At 41.3% G+C, this 27,261-nt stretch overlaps 1 protein-coding gene across 1 annotated transcript in view; it reads right to left on the bottom strand.

The window, feature by feature from the left end:
- Window positions 1-22,813: 22,813 nt before the first annotated feature.
- dnajc24 (DnaJ (Hsp40) homolog, subfamily C, member 24) overlaps window positions 22,814-27,261 on the bottom strand; it is a 29,508-nt gene continuing 25,060 nt past the window's right edge. The window contains exon 5 of the mRNA XM_084555628.1: window positions 22,814-26,056. Within this exon, the coding sequence (XP_084411754.1) occupies window positions 25,869-26,056 (188 nt within the window). The 3' untranslated portion in view covers window positions 22,814-25,868. The remainder of the gene's footprint in view (window positions 26,057-27,261) is intronic.

A 27,261-nucleotide genomic window follows, 5' to 3' on the forward strand; every position in this document is an offset into this window, starting at 1 on the left:
CCCTGTACTTTGCTGTGGTTTGTTGGGGGAGCAGCACCAGCAAAAAGGAAATAAGTAGGATCGACAAATTGATCCGAAAGGCTGGTCATGTGATTGGCAGTAAGTTGGAGACGTTTGTCTCAGTGAGGGACAGGAGGACACTGGACAAACTGCTCGCCATCATGGACAATCCGTCACATCCACTACACCAGACAATAGAGGGGCAGCGGAGCTCATTCTCCAACAGGCTGATCCAGCTCCGCTCCCACACTGAACGCTACAGGACTACTTTCATACCATTCTCTGTCCAGTTGTACAACAACTCACCTTTCTGTGACAGATAACTCAATGTTATTAATGTTAATGGACACTACTGCACCTTACACCTTACCCTGTATATATAATTGATATTCTTCCATTTCTTGTACATTTGTTCATATGCTAACATGATAATTTGTACATTTTGGCTTATACTATTTCTATTTTATGTTACTAGATTTTATTCTACTTATTTTTTATTTCTATTTTATTTTATTTAATCTTTTCTTTTTATCTGAGGTTCTTAAGAGTGTGTTTTTTATGGACAACTAAGCTACTGTAACCAAGCAATTTCCCTTGTGGATCAATAAAGTTTATCTAAGTCTAAGTCTAAAATGTCGGCATGCACATACGCACATGGACACCGATTCAAACGTTAATGCAAATGAAACCTCTGATATTACAATCCTTCTAGCTGATGTGACCCAGGCAGAACAAACGCCCAACTTACAGTAGCAGGTTAACAAGGACTCCTGACCACAGACAAGCAGACCGGTGTGCAAGCAAGGTGGAGTGAGAGCGGGGACGACCACTCACACAAGAAACGGCAGAACCATTCGAGGAGCTTGTGGGCGGGTCTAAACTAAGGGAAACAAGCTTCAGCTTGAGCGGCCGTTTTCCGCTTGGTCCTAGTGCTTGACGTTTCTCTGTTTACTATAGCGTAACATTCCCTGCAAACATTTCGACGTCTAATAAACGCTGAAACGACGTCTAAACGTACACGTCGCCAGGAGGTCTAAAAGTAATGCTGAAATGCAAATTGAAACGACGTCGCGTTGCAACCTCGACGTCTTTTTAACCGTCTCCACAACATCACGTTGTAACACAGATGTCTTCTAAACGCGCATTATTCACCTTCTAAAAATGATCCAGTGTAAATATATATATATATATATATTTTTTTTTTTTTACAGCTGTATGTGTCTAGTTTTAGATGTTGTTTCTGCAGTGAAGTGGAGTTAAAAAGAGGTTGACAAATGCAGGTAGAGAAGATGTTAACGTTGCGATCTGACATCTTTTCAACCTGCATTTCAGCATTACTTTTAAACCCCATGGCTGCGTCTAGGTCTCGACGTCGTTTTAACGTCTGTTCAACGTCGAAATGTTATCTGTTCAAATTGACTGATTAACTGTAAAAACAATTACAGTGTTTACATATAGATAATACATTTAATGAATAATAAATGATACTAAAAATATTTTTTGCTATAAATTAACACATTTATATAAATACAGTGCAGGGGTGGAGCAGCAATTTTAAAAGTGGGGGGGGTTCTAGGGGTAGCACATGAGCACCGCAACCGCCTTTGGCCCCTGTTTCAGTCTCTTTCTAGATTTTCTTCATCAGGATATGCAAATAATATTGCATTGCCTGGACTTCCCTTCCTCACCCTACATAAAGAACTCAGTGTTAATATTCCTGAACATGGAAGTGTTGAAATATTTTATGTAAACTTGATTTTGATGAGGAAACATTCATTTCTTTTGTTGTTCTTTTATCTGCTTTATCGTACTCTATATTATTATTTTATTCGTCTTATTAGATAATAAGATTTTAATAGTTTTATTACATTTCATTGTCTTCATTTCTATTCTTTTCTACTTTCTGAGAGCAATAACAGGGATGAGTTGATGTAGGGGTTCCTCTGGTTTTACTATTCATAGCTATGTGTTTGAGTAAAATGAACACTTTTGTTTCATTCTATAACCTACTGACAAAATTTCTCCCAAACTGGAAATAAAAATATTGTCATTTAGAACATGTATTTGCAGAAAATGGCAACAGGTCAAAATGACAAAACAATTCTGGTGTTTTCAGACGTATAATGCAAAGAAAACAGGTTCATATTCATTTTAGAACACAACACTACTTTTCAAACTTAGGAGTTTAGAAATCAACATTGGTGGAATAATCCCAATTTTTAATCTCAGCAGTGGTCTTTTTATTTTTAGCTGTATGTGCAATAAACATATATAAAAAAAAAATGAGACCAAAACTGTTAACACCTTGTAAACACCAACACAGTTGAAAAACACTTTGTAGGCGATCACGATCTCCTCTGGCCTCCTCTCCCTCCTATCAATGGCTTCTTCACCTGGAGTGGAGATCCTCACTCTGTCATGTGAAGCTGGAAAAACATTTGAAGTATATTACTTAACAATTCTTAAACACATCTTGGGAAATTATATACCGTTTTACCATCTAATTCACCTACGTACATACTACATACATCACATGAATGTTAAGTCATGAAACAGACATAAATTGCTTTTTGGTTATATTTACATAGGCCAAAAAGTCCCAGATAATGATAAAATAAAAACATTACATGATTTTAAATAGAAGAAGCATTGTTGATTAACAAAGCAGACAATTAGGCATTGCATTGGGAGTCAAATTTTTATGTTCACAATCCACTGAATGTTAACATTTTAACAGCTAATCAATAGATTAGGCTATCATTGTTTTTTTATGAAGATAAATTAACATTTTCAAATTATCTTGGGGAAAAAATGCATTTTCTGGACACCTCCATGTCAGCTCGTCTGCATAAGTGCTTCACTGATTTATGTCTGGATTTCTAAACTCCAATAGTCCAAAAATATCAGAATATTAGACAGAAAGCACACTGAAGAGCCCCGTTTCATGCTAGCCGAGTGAGCAGCTAGCTTGAAATCCACTCGACAGTTAAACACATAACGCACGGTCGGTCAATGCCACTTTTTAAAACACAGAAAGTTGCATATGAACCTACAGTCTATGATATGAACACATATAAACCGTCTCTAATGTTTTATGTCAACGAATTTACCGAAAACACTGTTCGGTACATGCCGTGCTTGCTTCTCTGCAGTCGTGTTCCGCTGCCAGGTTTGAAGTAGAAGGTCCCGCCCCTTTCGCCTCTGATTGGCTAGAAGGGCTCTCACCCGATTGGTTGTATACGTTTAATTTTTTCATCTAGTTGGTTTGTGGTCGAGGTGCAACCTAGACCTATTTTAAACTCGTTTCACGCTAGAGGTCGCCCCTTAGACCTGCCGTCAACCCCCAGGTTGATGAAATGTTTGCAGGGGTAGTCAGCTGGGATATCAGAGAAAGACCCAATCTCTTCGACGGATCAAGAAATCAAGAAGCTGTTGCCATAGCAACGACATCAAGAAGACGTGACGATCCAGTTTCTTTCTTCAAACGTAAAGACATTGCCAAGTGTCATCTACTGCCTTTGACTGAACACCTACAACGCTCTCAAGCAAAGCTGGGTGTTGGAGTTGCAGATCAAGCAACAAGTCCTGTCTACCGGTCCAAGAGAGACCTGCATCAGCTGTGCCGCTTCGTCACCATCTCGTCACACCGACGCTCCGCCATCACCGACGCCGAGAAGACTCTACGGAAAAGTAGGCTTGAATCGTTCCTACCGCTTAAGACAAAGAGTTGGTGTCACTACTTTGAAACTCCCTACTAACATCTTTTAGAGAAGATTGATTAGATTAGGTATCAAATCCATTCCCTTTAGTTTAGGACTTAAACATCTCCATCTCTCCATCTCTCACCATCGCTCCAGAAATTATTTCATACCTTATTATATTCGTTCATTTGATTACACTCCTATATTCTATTAGTCCCTCATTTATTCATAGTTGTCACTTTATTAAATAAATATTACTTCACACTTAAGAAGTTGTTTGTGATGTTATTTTACGGCAGAGAATGACTGGTACAAATTGTAGTAAAGGATTCACTCCTTCAGATATGCAAATTATTTAATTGAGACTGATAAATTGATTTAAACCGTGTTCTTCCTACGATAACAGGAGGTGGTGCCCTAACGAGACATTTAAAAGGTGTAGACTACCCTACACACCCCTCTTGCAAGCTAAGTACCCTCTCCTCTCTGACCCTCTCTGACCATTTGTAGTAGTTTTACTAGAGTTTTTACCAGGATTTTAGAGCTCCCTTCTGAAACTTGAATGATTTTTGCCCAAAGGTTTATTACGTTTTTTGTTTTTTTTTATCTGTTTCCTGTGTATGTGCCCTGGAGCGGCTGAGGGCCTTGGCCGCCACCGCCGAGAGTCGACACCTGTCGGTTCAGCCTGATGGGAGAGTGGGACTACCTGTGGGACCCTCGGGGGAGACTTTGGGCGGGGTTATTCATTTTATTGTAATAAATGTTGTATACGCTTTGAGTCCATTTGTGGTCTTTAACTCTGCTCACCCTGACCCAGATAAGAACCTGCGTTTTCTGTAGGAGTCCTAGGCTCCTTAAACCTAGGTGGCGTTGTCTGCCTTTTGTTTTTTCAATTTACACATCTTTTTCTTTTAATTCTAGATTCCTCCAACCTTGCCACAACATCATTTCTGTGTCTTGTGTGTCATTAATCTTCACACAGCTCCAAGAGTCGAACCTTACACTAGCTCTAGCCCTGCGTTATCCTAATAATTACATATAGTAGCCTAGCATTATTGGGGCCCAAGGAACGAAGTAGCAGGGGCCCAACGGGGCCATGCAAATGGGAATTGCAAGGACCCTGTTGTTTTCGTACTGTTTATTATTCTTTGTCTTATGACTCTTCAATCAAATTTGAGAGTGCCTAAACATGCACGAAAAGTCGTGAAAATTTGCAGACGCCTTCATGCGCCCGAAAATTTTTATCTGTGAGGGTCTTGAGCAAGGCTGTGGCAAAATGGCTCTGTTGAGCCATCTACAGACCAGCTCCTGAAGCCCATTGCGTCTAAAAATCAGAAATATATATATATATATATATATATATAATATATGTAAAATCCCAGGATGCACAAAAAAGTCAATTGATGCCATATTCTAAACCCAACATGAAGCCTGTTATTTGATTTGAAACTGTGAAAATTGGACATATTTCTTGTTTTGGTTGTCATACCTGCAGGCTTGATGCCTTATCAGATTGACTTCAAAAGTTGGAAATAAGTTGTTGAAAGATAGGCAAAGGAAACTGACAAAAGTTTTTTGACTTTTCATTGAAGGGGTGTGGATATTCTGGCCCCTCAAATTTCCATGACTTGCCATGAAACAGGAAGTTGCATTAAACGTGCTGTAATTCAGCCATACTTTGTCCAAACTGCATCAAACTTTAGAGTATTGTTAATGGTCCCTAACTGCACACATCCATATGTCAATATGCATACAATTATTGTAGCGCCACCTATTGAGAGCAGGAAATGTCTTATTTTGTAGTGTGTTTGTAGTGTGACCTGCTGTTACTGTCAGGGTGATTGGATTCACTTCAAATGCTGTCAGGACGGTCTTACGATTGTCTTGATGACTTACTGCGAAACTTGTGAGTTTTCATTGAAATTTAGGCCTGTTCTGGTTGTGAAAGTGAAATCATTGACAGTCTCCTTAGTTCTGGTATCATTTCAAGTAGTGTGCTACTTTGTCCAGCAGATGGAGCCATTGCATTTCTCTCTGGTGGGCTGTCTGTCTGTGTGCGTGTGTTGGTTAACCTAGTTGGTGAAGCTGTTTTAACATACTTTGATTCCACAGAGAGAATACATTCAAATGGCCAAGACTTAAAGCTGTCACAGATGATGTGCTCTGAAAAATATTTAACTGCACAGACTATGCTTCGTGCCATGGTGCATTGTTACTCCAGTGTATCCCCTGAGACCTGCAGTAACCCCCACACTTGCCGGTCCCCGGCGGGCGTGGGGTGCGAGGGCCCATTCAACGCTGCTCACAGCTTTAATTATTATTGTTACTCATATCTATTGTGCATTGTTTAATATCAGTATTATATTATAAGTGCTACACATATCACAGTTTTTAACCAGGGTGTCGTCACCGAAAGCTCTGTCCATTTCCTTAGCACATCTCTTCACAATTTCGCCATCTGACAGGGGCTTCTTTTCTTTGGCGTGCTCAAGCGCAACGGCATAAAATGCCTTGAGTGAAGACTCCTGCGTGGTTGTGGGACTGGTAAAAAGTCGCTGTTTGTGTACTTTTGATTTGAGGTCGGCGACGATAGCAGCCCTTGCAGCTTCAGTATACTTCTCGTATTTAGCTTTGTGCAACGTGTTGTAGTGGCAGCTTAAATTGAAATCTTTCATGGCAGATAGCGTCTCGAAGCACACAAGGCACCTAGGTTTGCTTTTAAAATCTGTTAATAGATTATCTTCTTCCCATTTCACCTGAAACACACGATTTTCTCAATCAAGTTTTCTCTTTCCTCTGCTCTTAGCCATGGCTCAACGTCTCTTCCTCACTGGTGGAGAATAGTGACGTGCGGATCGATACTGAAATATCGATTCCTCATATACCAGATCTTTATGCAAAAAAATCGATTCTCAAATCCAAATATCGATAATTTTGATACTTAAGTCATTTGAAGTAATCTATACCATTAACAGGAACACAGTGTAAAGTAACTAAACTATTCAGATCTTCTCTAAATGATACACGATTGGTGGGAACTACTTTTTTCCACCTGGGTAAGTGCGTAATGCGTAAGTGCAGCGGCACGCTGCTCAGAGTCAGTCACTCAATCACTCAGTCTGTAGTAGTAGTGTAAAATCCGGAACTTTCGAGGCATTCGGATCATTCTGAGTGGAGTCACTTGGGTTGTGCGAGCCACTTGAGTCACCTGACCCAAAATGGCCCGATTGCGAAAGAAAGTGTTTCCAGTACATTCATTCGAGACATAATAAAGTATAGTAAACACCTAAGAATGGATTATTACGGTTACCTGTTACTGCCATTTATCGGGTTAATTGTGGTCATGTAAACTGGCCACTGAAAATCATATCAAGTAGTAGGCGCAACAGATTAAGAGTATGGGCGGCACAGTGGCGAGGTGGTTAGCATTGATGCCTCACAGCAAGAAGGTCCCAAGTTCCAGTCCACGGTCCGACTGGGCCCCTCTGTGTGGAGTTTGCATGTTCTTCCTGTGTCTGCGTGGGTTCTCTCCAGGTACTACAGTTTCCTCCCACTGCCCAAAGACATGCTTTGGTTCACTGGTGATTCTAAATTGGCCGTACGTGAATGTGAGTGTGAATGGTTGTCTGTCTCTCTGTGTTAGCCCTGCGATAGACTGGCGACCTGTCCAGGGTGTACCCCGCCTCTCGCCCGATGACATCTGGGATAGGCTCCAGTAGACCCCGCGACCATTCACAGGAACAAGCGGTTACAGAAGAAGATTAACAGTATTTGTGTTTTCTCTGAGATGGGAATGGCGCTTTACTCGCCCACTCGCTCTGCAGACAAACAAATCTTATTCCTGCTCAGTTAAGCAGGGATCCACGAGTCTCGATTAGGCGAGTAGCGGTCATGAGTCGATTTCGTTTCTCTGCGTATTGTGCATAAGTGAGTGGCTGAGTGCCTTAGTTTGTGCTGCTTGCTAGTGGTTAAGTACGTTTTGTTTCTCTGCTGAGTGAGATGTAAGATGTTTGAATGGTGCCGTTTATTATATCAATCAAATGTGGGAGGACTCAACTGAGCCGGTTAAATAGACGTCTAGATTGGAGAAAGCATGCACGAGGCGGCGTCTGCATTGGAGGCGCTATCTAGTGGCCAACTGTGTCATTACACCACTAGTGGAATTACTGTGTCATCAAAAGTTAATCTAAGGGCCACTCGAGTGAGGTTAATTTATTGTTTACTTACACTTGCCCTTTCTGTAAAGGCCAACAAGATCTGGAACAGTCTGACACCCTCCATAATGGAGTGTCCCACATTACAAACCTTAAAAACTAACCTCAAGCAGTGGTTGAAAGCAAGCCAGTCTTGTAACCACTGACTTTTATTTTCTTGTCTTCTGATGTGCTCTTATTGTGATTTATTGTCCTGTCCTATGTCTTATCATGTTTTGCGTTACCTGCCTAGGGACTGCGGATGCAAATTAGCACTGCTGCTATAATCCGGCATATCCAACAAAGGTTAACCTTTTAAAGGCAGCTTACATAGAAGATGTGAATCTTCTTAACTCCATAATGGATCTGTTCTGCTGAAATGTTGGGCAGGATCTACTCGAGCACACAATTGTAGTGTAGTCTCAGAACCAGGGGTCACAATGGTGACAGGGACAGCAATTCTTGCAGCAGTCGAGCAGTGAAATCCCTTGGCATGGGCCCCTCGCTATGGAATTCCTGATTATAGCGTATAGAGTTAGAGTTAAAGGGGTTGATACCTTATTGAATATTGCATAAAGTGTGGCCATTTATTTAAGGAAGAATGCAGGAAAAATAGGAGAAACAGACAAATGAGAGTGGAAAAGAATATTGTTAGAAGATGAATGTACGTGCATCCATCCATTCAGTCAAACAACAGCTCGCTCACAGTTATACCCTCACAGCTGCTGATATATTCATACAAATAATAATCATTTACATTCTAATTAAAAATCACCATTATGTTGATCATTTACATTCTAATGAAATACATTTGCATGGCAATCACAGCAGGATGAAATTGTGATAATGGAAACACTGTGCCTTTTCACAAATGCATTAACGGACAGTGTGGACAGACAAAGAGATGAAGGCAAATCGAAATGAAACCACAGAGCAGATGGGAATTAGCTTGACATCAGATTCACTTTGACAATTTTTATTTCAAGCAAGGAGATATGTTTAGTGAGGCCTCTGTGCACACAGACCCTAATAAATAAACTCATTGTGATATGCATGGCTGTCCTGCACTCTCTGATAACAACTAAGTAAAAGACCAGGAATTTTGTGAGCACAATAGTTGCTTGTCAAACTTGTCAAGAGTGTTATTTCATCAGTGGAGAAATCCAATCAAAGCAATTATTCACTCATTCAGTATTCCTCACCTAACTGTGCAAAGGGAAATGAATAAAGAAATTTCAGTATTCTACAGCTCTATACAACTCCACAATAATATTCTGAACAACCAACAGATAAATGATTTTTGCTGAAACCTGTGGCATATATCACATACGCACACAAAGAAAATATAGCTGACGCACATGCACATGTAAAATATAGATGCCACAGCCAACCCTAGTCTAGTAAAGACCTTTACTCTCATTTTTAGAAGCTTTTCTTTAGGACAAAAGAAGGACCAGGCTGCTCTACACATCAAATGTGGAGGTCAGATGGATCCACATATCAGATAGGTTGGCCTGGGCCACACACTGATACATTTAATCTGAACTCAGCTTTGCTATTCAGACAGATCACTCAGATAGACAACACAGCCAAACAGACTTACATTCGCTCTGGCAACTGGAGTGTTTCTTCTCTTCATGGCTTTTCTCCTTTTCTTACCTTCTTCTATAGACAATCTCTTATACCACAATAGCATGGAGGATTCCTTTAGATCACAATGCAGTGCTGCAACAGCACTGACAATCCCATCCAGTTACAAAGCATGACATTCTCTGCTCCTCACCTTCAATTAGCTGTGCTCTAATACATCTCAATACACCTTCTATGTGGCTTCAGTGCAATTTAAATATGGCTCAAAACATCTCACTTCAACCTCAGTGCTTCTCAATGCTCTGTTCATCTTAATAGAGCTCAGTATATCTCTATACAGAGGCAGTAAATCTAAATACAGCCTCAGAGAAGGTTTTTGAGACAAATTAACAGCTGAGACTCCCTACCTGAAGCCCACAGCAGTTTTTGCTCAGTTTATTGCTGTGGAGGTATGAATGGCTGAATCCCAAGAATTCCGACTGGAATGCTTAGTCCTGAGTTCAGCTTGTCCCATAATGATAGGTGCTTAATACTAACTTCACAAAGTGAATGGTTGTCAGTGTTGTTAATTTAAGTATGTTGGCTGGAACATTTACCCCAAGTGGCATTGTTTGCTGTCCTCTCTTGAGCTCCAAATGGGTTACTTTGAACACTTGGACTGCGCTTGTAACTACTAGGTGGAAGTAGGCAGAAGTGTTGTTTATCCTGTATATTATTATTAAGATAAAATGGTAGGCTCCATGCCACGCTTGTCATTGCTCTTGATTGTGTACAAATCGTCTAACATTAGTTGATGGCAGCTATAAGCAATGGAGGATGGGCGATTTTTAATGTTGTGTGTAACATATATACTGCAATACTATATTGTAGTGTTTTTACAGGCAGCTGTGGCTCAGTTCCCAGAGCCTATGAACCACAAGTTTCAAGACACTATACCCAGAGTTGGCAACACACACACACTCATTCAAATGGTCTGATGTGTCATTGCGACTGTAAAGTACTAATAAATAAACAAAAAACTATAAGACCATTTACCATAAAAACATGCAATAAGTCTACTGCTGTGGATGAACAGATTGTAATTCAAAAGTTATATTGCTAATTTATACTCTTGAAACTGTAGGTCCACAGTTACATTTTAAATAAACTTAGATTTGAGCTGGGGAGATCTATTTTGTCTTAGATTATATAATATATTGATATTACAATTGGCCTTGAATGTCAATTTATGTCTAAATTGTCAAAAATAACAAGCACTGCTGCTAGGAGTGGTTTAGCATGAGGCGTCGTTTGTAAAGTTGCATGTTAAAATGAACACGCATTTTTTCCCCCACATTTAGCTCCAAAACATTAAAATGATTAGGTGTGAACTTTTAAAGTCACTTTTATATTACATTTACAGCAATATTCATGGACTTTTACATATTCACTGTTCTTGTAAAATAAATGTTAATGTTACATCTAAATGTTAAATCTAAATGTTATATCTAGTGCTTGGTGAAACTAACCATTTAGCTAATATGCTAATTCACACTGCTGCAGCTGAAGTACTAAAATAAAAGCTTCATTATGAGCAATGTTGTGGTCAGGACTTTAATGCACATAGAGCTTTGTGGGGTAATCAGGAGGATTTGCCCCAAAAAGCAACATTTTTCAATTTAAATGGATTTTAATGGACGACTGAATCAAATAATAGACACAGACATGAATATTATAAATTCAAGCTCTTTTAATGTGAAAAAATGCATTTAATTGTGTTTCAATTCAAAACAGTAGAAAAAGAAAGAAAAGATCCTAAAGTTAAAGTGCCATTTTAAGTACTTTAGGTACTTTTTCAGTATAGTATTGACTTTAAATGGTTTTAAAAAAACCTGGAGCCTATTCCAGCTATCATTGGGCGAGATGCGGGGTGTACACCCTGGACAGGTCGCCAGGCAGGGCTAACACAGAAAGACAGACAAGCATTCATACTCACATGCACACCTACGGCCAATTTAGAACGACCAATTAACCTAAGGAGCATGTTTTTGGACAGTAGGAGGAAGCCGGAGTATGCAAACTGCGATTAAATGCGTTTTTTTAATGCATTTATTTTTTTACAATTAATTAATCGGAATTAAAGTGTTTAAAGTATAATTAATTAATTGTAAGTCCCACCCCTATTTTTTTATTAAGCTTTTCTAAACAGACATGAACAAACTCTTAAGACAAGACAAGGGTCTTGGCAGGTAGTGTTGCCAAAACAAGCAAAGTGTTAATTGACAAGATAATCAGACAAGGCAGAGACAACAACACCGTCAGACAAAACTACAAGAAGACACTAAACAGCGCAATGATAATAATAATAATCATAATAATAATTATTTGTGGAAAGGAAACACACACGTCCATTTAGCAATCTCCACAAGGACTATGTCATGCCTCTACTTGTAGCACCCATCTGCGAGTGCCCTTGGACATCCAGTCAAGATGTGGTTAGGGTGCAGAGACTGGCTCCGCACTGACTGCGTCCTCTTCCTAGCCCCAAATCTTCAAGTTGTTTGGAGTAGGCAAGAGGTCGGCCACAGTGTGCAGCAGAAAGTTCAGCTTGCCCTGGTTCGGTACCCCAAAGCTCCTTCCAAGAAAGCCGCTGCTCGAGTGCCTCGTCCCACTGCATCCAGCGGGCCTGATGGGCCAGCCCCACCACTTTAATATGGCGGTCCTCTTCTGCTGTCCTCCAGACCCTTTGCACCGCAAGTTCCCTTCTTCCTCTGGCGTCGGCCTCGTTCCAGCATTTGGCGCTGTAGTTTCCGAGACCAAGGTGCCCCTGACATACCGTGCCGATGATTTCTTGGTGCCTCCAGTAAGCTTCTGCTTCCTTCACCGTTTCCTGTGGCTTCCACTTCCTGCCGCACTTGATGGCATTGCTTGCGTGCCGGACTTTCTCATTCTTGGACAGTAGTAGTGTACAGGCTGCCCTTGCCTTGGTGGCCTTGAATTCTTCCACAACTGAGGAGAATGGTACGGAGCTTTGAAGAAGGGACACCCAGACCTTTCTGGATGAACCTTCTACACGCTCTCTCCATTGCTTCCACCTTGGTTAGTGGAAAGTCATACAACAGAGCCACTGGAGTCTTGGTATGATGCCGTACTGGAAGCACCAAACCTTGAACCTGCCCAGCAGCAAACTGCTGTCGATTCTCTTCAACCAAGCATTCAGTTGGGCTGTGGGCTTTAAGGCTCCCGCTGTCCTTCAGGGTGCTGACATAATATTTCCCTTCACAGCGAATTCCTTGCTCCTGGATAGTTGGAATCTCTGAGCCCTGGATACTGAAGGTGTTCTCAGATAGTTTTCCTTTCAGGAGGCACAGGCTCCTGGATTTTCCAGGTTTGAACTGCATGCGTGCCCAGGTGGCCATCTTTTCCAGAGAGCTCAGAATCCATCGGGTTCCCTGAATGGATGGAGCCATCACGGTGATGTCGTCCATGAAGGCTCTACAGGCTGGATGTCTTGTCCCGTCGTCTGCTAGTGGCCCTCTGCACTGCGCCCCTCCTGCCTTGTGTAGCAGGTTCATGGCATCCACAAACAGAGCGACTGAAATTGTGCATCCCATCATGATGCTCTTTTCAGGTCTCATTTGTTGGTAAAATTCCCCACGCTGAACCTTATCATTAGCGAGTCAATGTGTACTTGGTAGTGCTTCAATGCCTTGCGGATTAGCATTCCGATCCACAATCCAGTTCAGAAGGTGACGGACGGTAATGCACCATTTGCCAACCGCCATAAAGCAAAAAGAAGAAGAAGAATGTTGCAGTCAGGCCACCACGTGCGCTAGTGATGTTTGATACCATCGATTTCCTTTCCAATCCGATACTGAGCAAAATTCAGGCTGGTATTGGCGATACTGATACTTTGTGCAAATACACCTAATGTGTCTGGTAAATCTAAAAAAAGTAGTGTATTTCAAATCACAGCTTCACAAAGAATACAAGAGCTGAAATAGCTCCACACATGACTCCATTTACGCTCTGCCATTGTGTCTACAGACTGAGTGATTGACTGACTGATTGAGCAGCTTAAGGCTGCGCTCACGCATTACACACTTACCCAAGCTGAAGAAAAAGTAGTTCCCACCAATCGTGTATCATGCAAAATTGCTTTTTCACCAGATTTCCAATACATAATCTATTGATTACACAATATGTTGTTGACACAGCCATCTTCAAGTACCTTACTTGGCATACAACATAAAAAAAATTAAGCTGGCATAAGATGCTTCTCTACATTCTCTTATTTGGCTGGCAAAGTTGTTTTTAATGTATGAAAACAATCAGACAACATTTATTTCCAGAATACTCATGGGTTTCATAAAAATGGCTGCAGTTGTTCAAGTCTCTGTTGAAACACACTCAGTCCTTTGGTTGTGCACAAAATCTCCTAATAAGACAGAGTCTTCACTCATGAAGTTCTCAGGAGGCATTAATAGACACATGGAACACGACTAACCACGGGTTTTGGAGCCCAGATCATGTCTCCAATATTGGGATGTTCAGTTTTGTTGCTGATGCGACTTGTTCATCCTGATGGAGCCCTGTAGACTTAATAGAAAAATAAAACACCAACACAGTTATTAACTTGTAAGGTGTTGGTGTTTTGCAATCAGCTGAGCTAACGTTAGATAGTTTTACCTACAAGCTAACGCTAAACTATCTGTCCGAAACATGGTACGCTAGTTAGACAACAGACTTATCGGATGCCATCATGGTTCTTTAGCTGGAAGCAGTCGCCATCGCTGCAAGTCTAAATTTGCTGATGAAGAAGTAAACTTCGAAGGGACATTTGAATTGACACGTCTGGGGCAATTCCAGCCATATGTTGATCTCTCCTGTCACTGCTCCCCCGCCGATCAGAGTTTCCTGATCATACTACCTGAGTGTCACTCCTTTGTCCGTTTGTCCTTTTGTTCTAACCATGTCTGGGAGCCACCCCTGCCCCCTACTGAGTTCACCCACCTGTGTAAAGTTGCCCTCGACTGACCAATATACATTCACTATACGATCTATTCAGGAACTGTCTGCAACCACACCTGGGGACAGGGTATATCTGTGCTCTGGCCCTGCATTCAGAGTCAGTCTCCAGTCTCGGACCCACTCTGTGTTGGTAGGCTCACCATGACCTGGAACTCCAATAAACCTGCACCACTTCAGCAAACTTGGAACTAGACTTGGATTGTTTTTTTCTTCAACACTGAAAATCTGAATTTCTGTCAAAATCGCTCTTCCAGTGTTTCCGACATGCAGTCAGTCAGTGAAGGGCAACACGGAGAGTGAAACCACTGAAAGTGGCGGACACACCGCCTGACCACAACATGGCGCATAGTGCTCACGTTGCTCATTTTGGCTCCCATCACCCATTCGTTCAGAATCATTCAAAAAGTTGTTCCATTAGGAAAATGACAAACAATTTTAAAACAATACTTAGATGGTGATTGGAAAAACTCATTAAATTGTTAAATTATTGGTTAAATTGTTACAGATGTACTAGCAGCCAGTAGTACATAATAGGTTGTTATGTGTGACTGTTGTCATTCACGTATGGCTTAAAGACTGCCAAGATGGACAACTTTACTTTCATTCATATTCAGTAACTCCTTGTCCCGTGAAGGGTCGCAGGGGTACAGGATGCATCCAGCTGGCATCCCGTACACCCTGGACAGGATGCCAGTCTATCGCAGGGCTAACACAGAGAGACAGACAACCATTTACATTGCACACCTACGGCCAATTGCTGTGAGGCATCAGTGCTAAGAACCACGCCACTGTGCCGCACACAACTTCACTTTGTCACATTAATTCTCACCCACATAAAAACATGCACACGCACACACACACAATGTCGGACCTGCTGCAATTACTCTTAAGGTTTCATTACGGTGATGGAGACTTTATTAACCAAATGGAGGGGATTAATCCAGGAGGACAAGTTGCACAATAAAGATTAAAAATCACCAAAGCCCTGGAATTTTTGGAGCTGTATAAATTATACTGTACGATACACATGCAGGAGGAGAAGTGTGAAAGATTATCAAAAATGCACACTGACACTACAAAGGGTGTGTGTGCTAAGTGGGCCAAGGTCAAACAATATATTAAGCATCGATACATGTCCGGCTGCAGTGGCTCATCAACCTGCACTAGACAGGACATAAGTTAGAGGGTTGTAATCTATGAACATTGTGATGGTAGGTGCATGATACAGGTAATCTCTGAATCTTCCTGTAATTGCATACTTTAATACAAGAACTTCCAATTTTCCTCAGTGTGCGGGATCCATAGGCTATCACACAAACTTTGCCATCCTGCCTTTGGTAAAGCACTGCCCTAAGACCTTGGTTTGAGGCAACTGTGTGGAGGATAAAGGGCTACGAGAAGTCTGGGAACCCAAGAACTGGTGGCTCGACCAGACAGTCTATTAGCTGCTCTAATATGCGCTGATGTGTTTCAGTCCACATTGTCGGTCTGTGTGATGGCACACCTTTACTTTTCCTTCTGACTTGCTTTGTCTTCAGCCTGTTTTGTGGAGTGTTATTGTCTTTCAGCAACTACGTATAGTAGCAGGGCATCAAATACTTTGGGAACAGTTTGGGATCTAGGCATTTTGGAGCTCAGGTCAACACCTTGTGCTGCTTTTCATGTTTTTTTTGCGTTGTTCCTAAACCGTTTTCGTGTGTGTGCCTGTGACAGGCTGCATCTTGCTGAGTATGAGTGCTGCCATCAGTGTCATTCCTATGGGGTGGGGGTGCTTAGTCTGGTCTAGATTAGTAGTACAGGAATGCCAGGTCCAAACCTTTCTTAGCAAAACATTGCATTGTCACAAGATGGTCAGTGTTATGAAATGTAAACACTGTAACATTTTCAATATAATCCAACAAAGTTACGCACAAGCTGGATGACAGGCTCAGCGTCAGAGGCAGAAGGCAGATAAGTTGGGGAAGATGTTATAATATTTTCAGCCACTTTAAACAAAAATTGCAGAAATGACCGTGGAGCTAACACAACCCCATCATCATAACACAGGGGTTATGGAAATAAAATTAGAACACCAGTAATTTGAATTAAAATGCAATAAAATTACACACAACCCACAACATAAATATCCATCATCACTAACTTTATCCTACTTGGTATTTTCCCTGATTTCAGCCATTTGATCAGATTTGCAAAAATAGAGAGAGGCCACAAGCTAGGTGCTTATATACAGTGCATAGAATAATGAACACATACATAACACTTTCTATGAAAAAAGGGAAATAACTCCTAGAGGAAAAGCTTTCTGGACAAACATCTTTGTAGGTATTGTTTGGCAGAGGGTATAGCTGTTACCGTTTAAATTTTGTAATAACAATAAAATTAAAGAATTGCACTTTGCACGGTATATGGTCTCTGACCCTCCGATAAGAGGACACGAAGACGCTGACACTACCATAGGCCACAGAGAAGGCCTAAGAATACAAACTTGAAATGTGATTGGTTAAGCGAAGGCTTTGCTGGCCCTGACGGCCCACCACTGCTCGAGCCTTTGTAGCATATGTGTGCCTTGTGAATATGTATAAACTTTGGTATAATTGTAATCAAGGATGAATCAATGCTGATCGTATAATGAATAAGAGATTTCATTAGCAGGTAGGATAATTATGCATTCAAACAGGAATGGTGACCCAAAAGCCATGGAGATTGGACAGGTTGATGAGGTCAGGACCCAGATCAGAAAACACACAACTCCAGGCCAGAGACACTCACAAGAAGATGGGAAGGGAGGGGAGAGGCATAACTATACAGTACTAGAACATGAATGCATGGACAATAAAAGAGAAAAAATTAGAGGATAGATGCTCAGTGCAAAATAGGTTTACGTTGCTGTGGACAAGAAAATGTTTAACTTTCTTTTTGAGAAAAGAAAGACAAATCAACAGACGAAGACTGCCATCTTTAGGTCAGTGTCTAAAACGGCTGCTCGACAGCAAATACTGTATGTGCTTCCTCTAAAACATATTTAACAAAGCAAAGAAACAGTATACAAACATATGTGGTAGAATCCAGAAAGACACATAGTTACATGAATAGTTAATCTTCTCTGTGGTTTTACACAGCAGATGAACAAATCCAGAATTTTCTAAACTTTTACAAATTGTTTCTCACTAACATGAATCTAGCTTCCGAAATCTATGCTCTCCTACACACATACATAGACATATAGAGACACAGAGACAATGTTTGTAATAATTAAGCTGGTAACTACAGTTGTTTTTCCTTGAGCCCTTGGAGACTAAACTGACACACAAAGAGAACCCAAGAGACTTGCCATGCTTCAGCCTGCCACACACACAGACACACAGACTAGAAAACAACTCTGGTGTATGGATTCCCCTTCGGGAGTAGACACGGTTCCTGACAGCACACCCAGGGGTTTCCATGGCAACATGCATGTCATAACAGTTCCCTCAGACTGTCACCAAGCTACATCCACATACACACAATGTATGTGATGTCATCCAAATGATGATCATAATCCTCTTGTCAGTGGTAATTACCTCACCATATTTAAATGGAGAGGAAGAAAAAAATAAAATCACTACAAAAATAGAATGAGGATTCACTCTGTTAGTACTTAAATATTAATATGATATAATGAATTCGATTTTACTTGCTGCTCACATTCCTCACGATTTTTCTTATGTTTGAAAGGTCTGAATTTGTATTCAGAGGATCGTGTGTAATCTGTGTGTTCGCGATAGTATGAAGAGGCTGAGTATCTTAACAAATATATCATAAATTATCTTGAGAGTGAATGTGGTCTAATGCAGGTGAATTATGTGTGGTCCATGTCATGTGGACTGTGGCAGTACAGGTCAGCAATATACACTACCGGTCAAAAGTTTCAAAACACCACACTTTTTCCATTTTTTTACTGAAAATTATTCAGTTTAGTGTCTCATTGCACTCTGAAATGAAAGCATAGAACAAATAAGCAATTTGAGTTGAACATGGAATCAATTTATAGACCAAAATGTATTCTAAATAATAAGAATAAGAATAAGAATAAGAAAACCTTTAATTGTCCCACAATGGGGAAATTGCAGTTTGCAACAGCATGCAGAAATGACAGAGATAGAACAGATAATAGACATATTGCACAGACTGGTGTTACACCATAAGGTGTAATAATATTGAAAATGTTAGGAGTGCTCGCCATGGAGCCTAACAGCAGCAGGAAGGAAAGACCTTCTGTATCTTTCCTTCACACATCGAGGGTGAAGCAGTCTGCCACTGAAGCTGCTCCTCAGTCCCGTCAGGTCACCGTGCAGGGGGCTGGACTCATCGTCCAGCATGGAGGACAGTTCAGCCAGAACTCCCCCATCACCCACCTCCCCCACCGAGTCCAAAGGTCAGCCCAGGACAGAGCTGGACTTCCTGATGATCTTATCCAGCTTCTTCCTTTCCCTCTCTGTGATGCCACTGTTCCAGCAGACCACTCCACACAGGATGGCCGACGCCACCACAGAGCCTGCAGAGTGCGGCCAGTTCGAACGTCTTATACGGCAGCAATCTCACGTTGCCCATGGTAACGGAGGGGAGAACAGCGCTGAGAAGTGAAGCGTCTCTTCTCGATGTTATTTTCCTGCTCGGCATCCACGGCGGGTCCCACGAAGCATCTCCGGGGGGGATCCTATGTCCGTCCCGAGGGAACACCACAGTGCCACGCAGGTCGATCAGTCGCTCCCTCCTGTAACCAATGCGCACGCTGGCCGCTTTTTGCATTCTTACGCCGGCCGCTTCCTGCGTAGTAACGCCAGCCGGTCTGGATGTTGTTAAAAATATCAGGCTATGGCGAGACTCCCAATAAAAAACAAAACTAAAAAAGTGCAATGCTGTCTGAAAAAGTATATACAAAAGTAATCTCCACAAAAAGGGAAGTAAAAAGTGAATTAAATTCAGAAAAAAGTGAGATCCAGTAAGAGCTGCGTTGCAAGCAGCTGCCAGCTTCAAAAAAAAAAAAAAAGTAGCCACCTTTTGCAGATAGCCAAACAGCTGAACACACTCGTGGCATTCTCTCTACAATAGAAATCAAATATTCTTAAGAGTTCTTCCCAAGTCAGTTGCAGAAGTTCCCATAAATGTGTGGCACTTGTAGGTTGCTGCTCTCTACAGAGTGAAAACTCTTCTGTCCAGTTCATCCCAAACCAGCTCGATGGGGTTTAAGTCTGGAGACTGTGCTGGCCACTCCATGTTTTCAAGCTTACCATCTTGTTCTTTTTTCCTGAGGTAGTTCTGGCATAGCTTGGACTTGTGTTTTGGGTCAGCCATGTCTGTCTACCTCTGCTACATGTGGTGACTGTGACTTTCATTCATTTATTCATTTCATTCATCTGTTTACAGCCTAATTTAATTGCACACAGTCCTCCCCATTTGTAATTCTCATATTTATAAAAAAAAACAACTTCTACCTCTATTGGTCACTTTATATTTTTAACAGGTCACTTTATATTTTGAACATAGTTTATAGTTGTATAAAACATTTTATTTCTAGTTACTTTCTATTTTTTATTAGTTTTTGTATTGTATGTTCAATGTATGTTACTGCTACTGGATGCTTGAATTTCCCTCGGGATCAATAAAGTATCTATCTATCTATCTATCTATCTATCTATCTATCTATCTATCTATCTATTATCTTGCTGTAGGATGAACCTCTAACCAACTAGGCGCATACCAGAGGGTATTGCATGGTGCTCCAGAACGCTGTGGTAGCCGTTTTGGTTCAGGATACCTCTCACTCTGTACAAGTCACCGACCCTGCATCCGGCAAAACAGCCCCAGACCATAACACTTCCTCCTCCATGTTTGACAGTTGATGACACACACTGTGGAACCATCTTCTCACCTACTCAACAGTGTACAAAGATCCTGCGTGATGAATCGAACATTGGAAATTTTGATTCATCAGTCCATAATACCTTCTTCTAGTCTTCAGTAGTCCAATGTCTGTGTTTCATGGCCCAGGCAAGCCTCTTTGCCTTATTCTGACATCTTAGCAATGGCTTTCTTGCTGCAACTCGTCCTGTCAAACCTGCAGCTCGAAGTCTTCTTTTCACAGTTGAAACTGAGACTTGCTTACTACGAGCATTATTAAGCTGTGCTTGAAGCTGTGAGTGTGAATGGTTGTCTGTCTCTCTGTGTTAGCCCTGCAATAGACTGGCAGCCTGTCCAGGGTGTACCCCGTCTCTCACCCGATGACAGCTGGGATAGGCTCCAGCCCCCCCGCGACCCTTCACAGGAACAAGCAGTTACAGAAGATGAATGAATGAATGAAAATAATGCTTTGCAGCAATGAAAACTATATTCTTGACCTGGTTGTATATTGTAGCGTCTCACATGAAGGAAGCTATGGAGGCTTTTTTGCAAGTTTATTGAAGCTGGAATACAGGCTACTATCGGCCATAGCCTACGCCATACCATAAACACTGTCAGTCTGGCACGTCAAATATGCGGCTCTCACTCTGCAAACTATCAGCTCTACCATAAGCTCCATCTCTCACATGGTGCATTAACTGACATCAAGGACCAAAAAAAACACACTCTACAATCCCGCAACAATGTCAACCTATAGAACACAACAGAACATAAACACATGAGCTTATCAATACTGTGCACTGCAGATATGCATAGCCTATAAATTGCCACCGTCAATAGCATTTAATAGTGCTTCACAGCGTGTTGTAAGATAGTTTAGTGTAGCCGAGATAAAAAAAAGAAAAGAAAAAAGAGCGGTATTTCTCCAAAGCCTTCTCCATGTACAGCAGCTGAAGGTCTAATAACTTTGACAATTAAATTCACAAACAAATTGTTGATTTGCAGCCTCATTCTCTCTGTCACCCCAGGACATTTGGTGAAGTTGTTAATTGGCTGCTGTTGAGAAGATTTGGACAGTTCCTAACGTTAGCAGATGGATTTTCAGATGAGCGGGCATGCAGTAGTATTTCTGTTGTATTTCAGGACTGACTTGCATATTTAGCATGTCACAGTAGAATGGGCTTCATCTTTAGTAAAGTATTTCCACACACTTGATGAACCGCTGCTAGTTTGCTGCAACTGGGCTTCTCACCTGTCTTCTCGGAGGCGTCAATGTTGTTATTGTCATGTGATCGGCGAGTAGTCAACTCAGTTGTTAAAGCGTCATGGGACAGCAGTGAAGTTGACTAGTCGAATAATCGATACATTTTGCCTATTTGAATAATTTAAATTCAATTGCACAAACACGATGTGCTGACAAGGATAGAAAGCTTCAGAACAGCTATTTAGTGGACCTTGTGGTGAAATAAATGTAAAGGCTGTGGTATGCTATATGATCAGGGTAAGGGTGGGGTTCCTGGGGGAGTTGGGTGGGCTTTTGTGTGGAAGGTTGGAAGGTTAGAAAGTGATCTTAAGTGCTTTAATTGTAGGTGGTGTGTTGGTGAAAGGGATGTTGTGTACCCGCACATCTCTGTGTCTGTCACATCAATATTCTACCAACCCCTCAATTAACGTCAGCTGTCAACTGCCACAACACACACACCACCTTCCACACCCAGTTCCCTCTCTTGGTGATTCAGTAAAAACTCTTCTACACTACAGAGCACTAATGGTGTTGGTGACGACATCTAGAGATGAAATAATTTGTGGAACATTCAGACAATACATGTCACCACACATCTCCTTTTCTGCAGAATCAACCCTCATCTACCCCTTTTTCCTCACCTCCTCTGAGAAGACAGCAAGCAGATATGGATTGATGGATGGATGAATGGGGGGTTGAGGGTAATAGATTATGATGATCATCACTCAGAGCCTCTGTCAGCTGTAACCTTTGCAGGCTGACTGACCAGAGAGAACAGAGTCATTACCAGTCTTTATCCCTTTGTGTGTCTGTCGCTGCCCTGCTGTGAAGAGAATAGCTCTGTCATTTAGGGTACTGGTAGTCAACTTGTGGGTTAGCCTGCTAGGCAGTCACAAGATATAATTTTTTTGGGTCATAGGACATACAAATGAGTTCCCAATTTTCCTCTCATTTCACTTTTTTTTAAGTAACATTTTGTGATAGGGATAACATGAGTACAGAATGAACATTTGTAGTATCCATTCCTCTACATCTGCCTTATTAACTGTACTGGTTTCTGGGCTTTCTGTATGTGACAAGCTTTGTAAGCATCAGGCATGCTAAGCAGCCTCATGACAGCTAGCAGGCAGGTTTAGACATGTAGCAAGGAGCGGGGTAGGCTCACATCATTGTCCCAAAGGAAAATCTTACAGGTAGACTACTCAGGGAATAGACCATCATCCTCTACTGAGTTTGCATCACATTACCTCCAAATAATACCCATGATACTATAATCCCTCCATCACTCCCAGCTGGCTATGCCTGGAAGTATGGAGAGAAATTTGCCTCAAAATGGTCAAAAATGCGTGTTGTACGATACACAAATAAATTCACACGTAGATATCATTATTTTATGCAGATTTTTTATTACAAATTGTTCAACTTCACAAACCTCGTAATTTTCCCTTTCAAAAGACTTCCCGTGCTTACGAATATCGAATAGTGTGTGCACACAGATCCTCTGATATGGCTGCGCATTATGTTAATTCCATTCACTGATATACGTGATGAATATCAGTGCTAACGCTAGCTTAACTAGCAACCATCCAGAAACCATTAGTTTTATGGTTACTATGACATTATTAGATTATGAAGACCACCACTCAGGCCCTTGTCTCTGCACTGACAAGCTCATCTATACACCACACCCATGTATATTTAATAGATAGATCTTGTCTTAGCGCAAGGAGGACTGGGAAAAGACTTGTATCTCACTGATCTCCCGAATCAGTGCAGAGACAAAGGCCTCTTTTGTGGCAACCACTACCATGAAGCTCACTGTGACCTGCTACACCCCCACCTCTAGTCCTCCTCAAACCCACTATTAACCCCCATCAGTGACAACCAGTGTTCAACCCTCCCGGCACCAACCTGTCCCTCCCTAACAATCAGGTGAAGAGAGAGCTTGGAAGGATTAAGGCCGGGAAAGATGTGTGTCCAGATAGCATCAGTGCCAGTGCCTGTGTGGTACCTGTGACTAAGATCCCACACCACAAAGATCTGAACAGGTACAGACCAGTGGCACTGACGTCTCACCTGATAAAAACATTGGCGGGGCTGATCGGCGCCCTCTGGTCAGCTCATCAGTGGTCCTGCTTCAGTTCAGCATCGGAGTGGATGAAGCCATCATCTACCCCCTGGTAAGAGTTCTATTTCACATGGAGAAGGCTGAGAGCACTGTGAGAATCATGATTTCTCCAGTGCTTTCAAAACCTTCCAGCCTAACAAGCTGGTGTACGCAGGAGTAGACCGACACCTCACATCCTGGATATTGGACAACAACCAATATACCACAGTATGTGAAAAAACAGGACTGATGTCTGATGTGGCTGTCTGCAGCCCCTTCCACTTCGCCCTCTACACTGCTGACTTTAGACACCTCTTAACCAGCTGTCATTTGCAGAAATTCTCAGATAACTGGTGCAGTCCTCGGGCTCATTCAGAATGAGGAAGCTGGAGAATATAGAGGACTCATCCATTACTTTGTAGTCTGGTGCCAGGAAAACTGCCTCCTGCTGAATGTGTGTAAAACCAACGAGCTGTTGTTGGATTTCCACAGGCACAAACACACAACACGCACACACTTGTGAACATTCAGGGAATGGACATCGAGATACTGGATTTGATTGACCATGCTAGTGCAGTTTATTAGAAATGCCAGAGCAGACTCTACCTGCAAAGGACATTTAAGTCCTTCGGACTGCAGGCAGCACTCCTGAAGTCCTTTTATGACTCTGTAGTGGCGCCAGCCATCTTGTTTATAGTGGTCTGCTGGAGCTGGTCTGCTCAGCGGCAGAGAAAAAGAGACGGAACAGACTGGTGAAGAAGGCTGGCTTTGTTCTCGGCTGCCCTCTTGAGCCTGTGGAGGGTGATGGCAGGATGATTGCAAAGCCTCAGTCAGCTTGCATCTTCCCCTAGTACATCCTGGTGCCATGTGTTTCACAGGTTAAGTGGCGCACACACACTCTCCCATCCATGTGATGTAAAAGAAAGCATGATTCATCAGACAAGGCCACTTCCTTCTGGGGGTAAGACTTCTGATTTTTTAAAGTCGACTAATATGTGGTGAAAGCCAAGTCAATGTCGACTAGTCAATGACGTCACACATAAAAACACAATGGAATATTCCTGGCCTGAATACACACTGTAGCGTCTCACACAAAGGATGCTATGGAGGCGTTTCTGCAAGGTAAACTGAACCTTGAACACAGGCTACTGTCAGTCTAGCCCACATCAACACGACAAACACCATTGTGGCTCTCACTCGGCAAACTCTCAGCTCTACCATAACTTCGCGTGGTGCATAAACTGACATCAAGGACAAAAAACATGCTCTACAACCACAGTAACAACGTCAAATAGAACACAACAAAACTACAAGCGTTTATTAATACTGTGCGTTGTAGATATGTAGAGCTTATAGAAATTGGCATAATCAATAACATTTAATAGTACTTCACAGTGTGTTGTTACTTAGGATAATGTAGCCAGGATTTAAAAAAAAAAGCAGTATATCTCCCAAGCATTTTGCATGTATAACAGCTAAGATTTAATAACTTCACACAATGAAATACACCAACAAATTGCTGATTTGCAGTCTTCTCTCTGTTACCACAGGACAGGACCAAAGTTGTTAGTTGACTGCCGCTGAGAGGATTTGCATCGTTCCCCTGTCTATCTAGTTAATAAGTCCAGCTTCTTGAATGAGAATTGATTAGATTATATTGGCCTGTATTGTTCAAGCTATTCTGAAGAACAAGCCATAAATGTGGTGTTCACATTTTCGTGATGGCCCATGTTGTCCTTTGCAGTATGATCTCAGAGTAACCTGTGTTTATCTGTTCTGCAGGCAGTTGTTGGGTGTGACATGGCGCCCATTGAGTAAAGGTTACATGCTTTAAGTCCTGCCTGCCTAATCAGTCTCTCTGTTCGTTTCGCCAGATACTTCACATTACGATTTGAATTGTCCTTTTAACCATCTCTTTGTTTCCCATACATTTGAACACATAGCCTTTACGCACACATATACCACTGACATCCACATTTCATGTTGATCTTACATAAATTTGGTTTAATTTTGTAAAAAATGAAGCATTGGCCTATTAGTATCACGTGTTTCTCTTTTATTGTGTCCATTTGAGCAGGGCCATCATCTACCAAAGGTAAAAGATTTATAAGTTATTACTGTTTGCACGTTAACATTTGAGTTTATCAAATGGCCATGTGACACTGCACACTGAGTGAACATGTATCACAGCAAACAATCACTCCTCTGTGCTGTCCTTCCCTAGAATCCTCTTCATCATCCTGCTGTGCACTCTTTGCCCCCTCCTCCAACTCTTCCATTGTAACACAGAATTTCCCTCCACAGCGACAGTAGTATGTATATACTTGCTCATCTGAAACAACGCACATACACATTTGAGACAGAAAAAATTAAATAGAATAGACAACAATGATAGACATTTTAGCTCTAGAATTGTCAATACAAAAGCCATATAATAGACACACAGACACTTAATAATAATAAACAATAATAATAATAATAATTTGCAGATAAAAAAAATTACTACCAAAAGTAAGGAACATAGAAGTTGGTTTGCATTACGTAGTAAGGAACCTTCAAGGAACAGTCATTTAGAATGGTAAACTTTGTAAGTCAACCAAACCTAACCATGAGCGCATTCACAGGAAAGGAGCAGTGTTGGCAGACTGTGGCCAATCAGTTTACTGGCAGCAGAGCAGAATATTGTATAATTCATTATTATAAGTAATTATTATTTATTATAATAATAAAAATAAAACACACACTCTGTTCACCTGAGATGGGCATTGCCGCTGACACTACTTGGTTGCTTCTGACAAAAAGTTAACTGCTGTTATAACTGAGACTAGACATTCAAAGCCATGCAGTTCAGTTGTTATCCTAGTGCTGAGTAAGAAAGCAAAAACCCCGAAAATTGGAGGAAACAAGAACAATTAAAAGATGTAAATACCTTGTGAGCAGAGGGGGATGCAGTAATTAAAATTAGCCCCTTTACCTGTTATTAGACCTAGCACATGGTACCAGGTCAAGAACAACTTACATAATTAACTTCATGTTAATTGCAAGATTTTCAATATTTTTTTTAATTTTTTTTTTTAAATACTGTAAAATATATGATTGTATGCGTTTGGTTGGGTAGAGTTTACAATAACCATCAATTGTATCTCTCTAACCATGTACAATGATTTGTCATATAAACATCTACATTAGAGTTTTGTAGCATGTGTGTACCTTGTGAAGTAAGTCTATAAGCTTTGGTATAGTTGTAATCAAGAATTTGAAGGAGTTAAGTGGCATCTCTGCATGAGGCCCATTGTATCATATTTTAGCAAGCTCATTACTATTTTTGTTGTTCTCTTTGTAAATCACATGACATCATAAAGCGATAAGTCTAGTATGAAACTAACTCAATAAGATCTTCTCACTCGAACTTGTAATCAAACTTAAGTAAAACTTATAAAACTGACTGGAGTAGACCATTTGATAAAACAGACACAACTGACACCACATTTGAAAGGTGAAATATAGATTAGGTCCACTAGTGAAAATAAGTTGCAA

The sequence above is a fragment of the Chelon labrosus genome (genome assembly GCF_963514085.1).
Source record: "Chelon labrosus genome assembly, chromosome: 11".
NCBI classification, from domain to species: domain Eukaryota; kingdom Metazoa; phylum Chordata; class Actinopteri; order Mugiliformes; family Mugilidae; genus Chelon; species Chelon labrosus.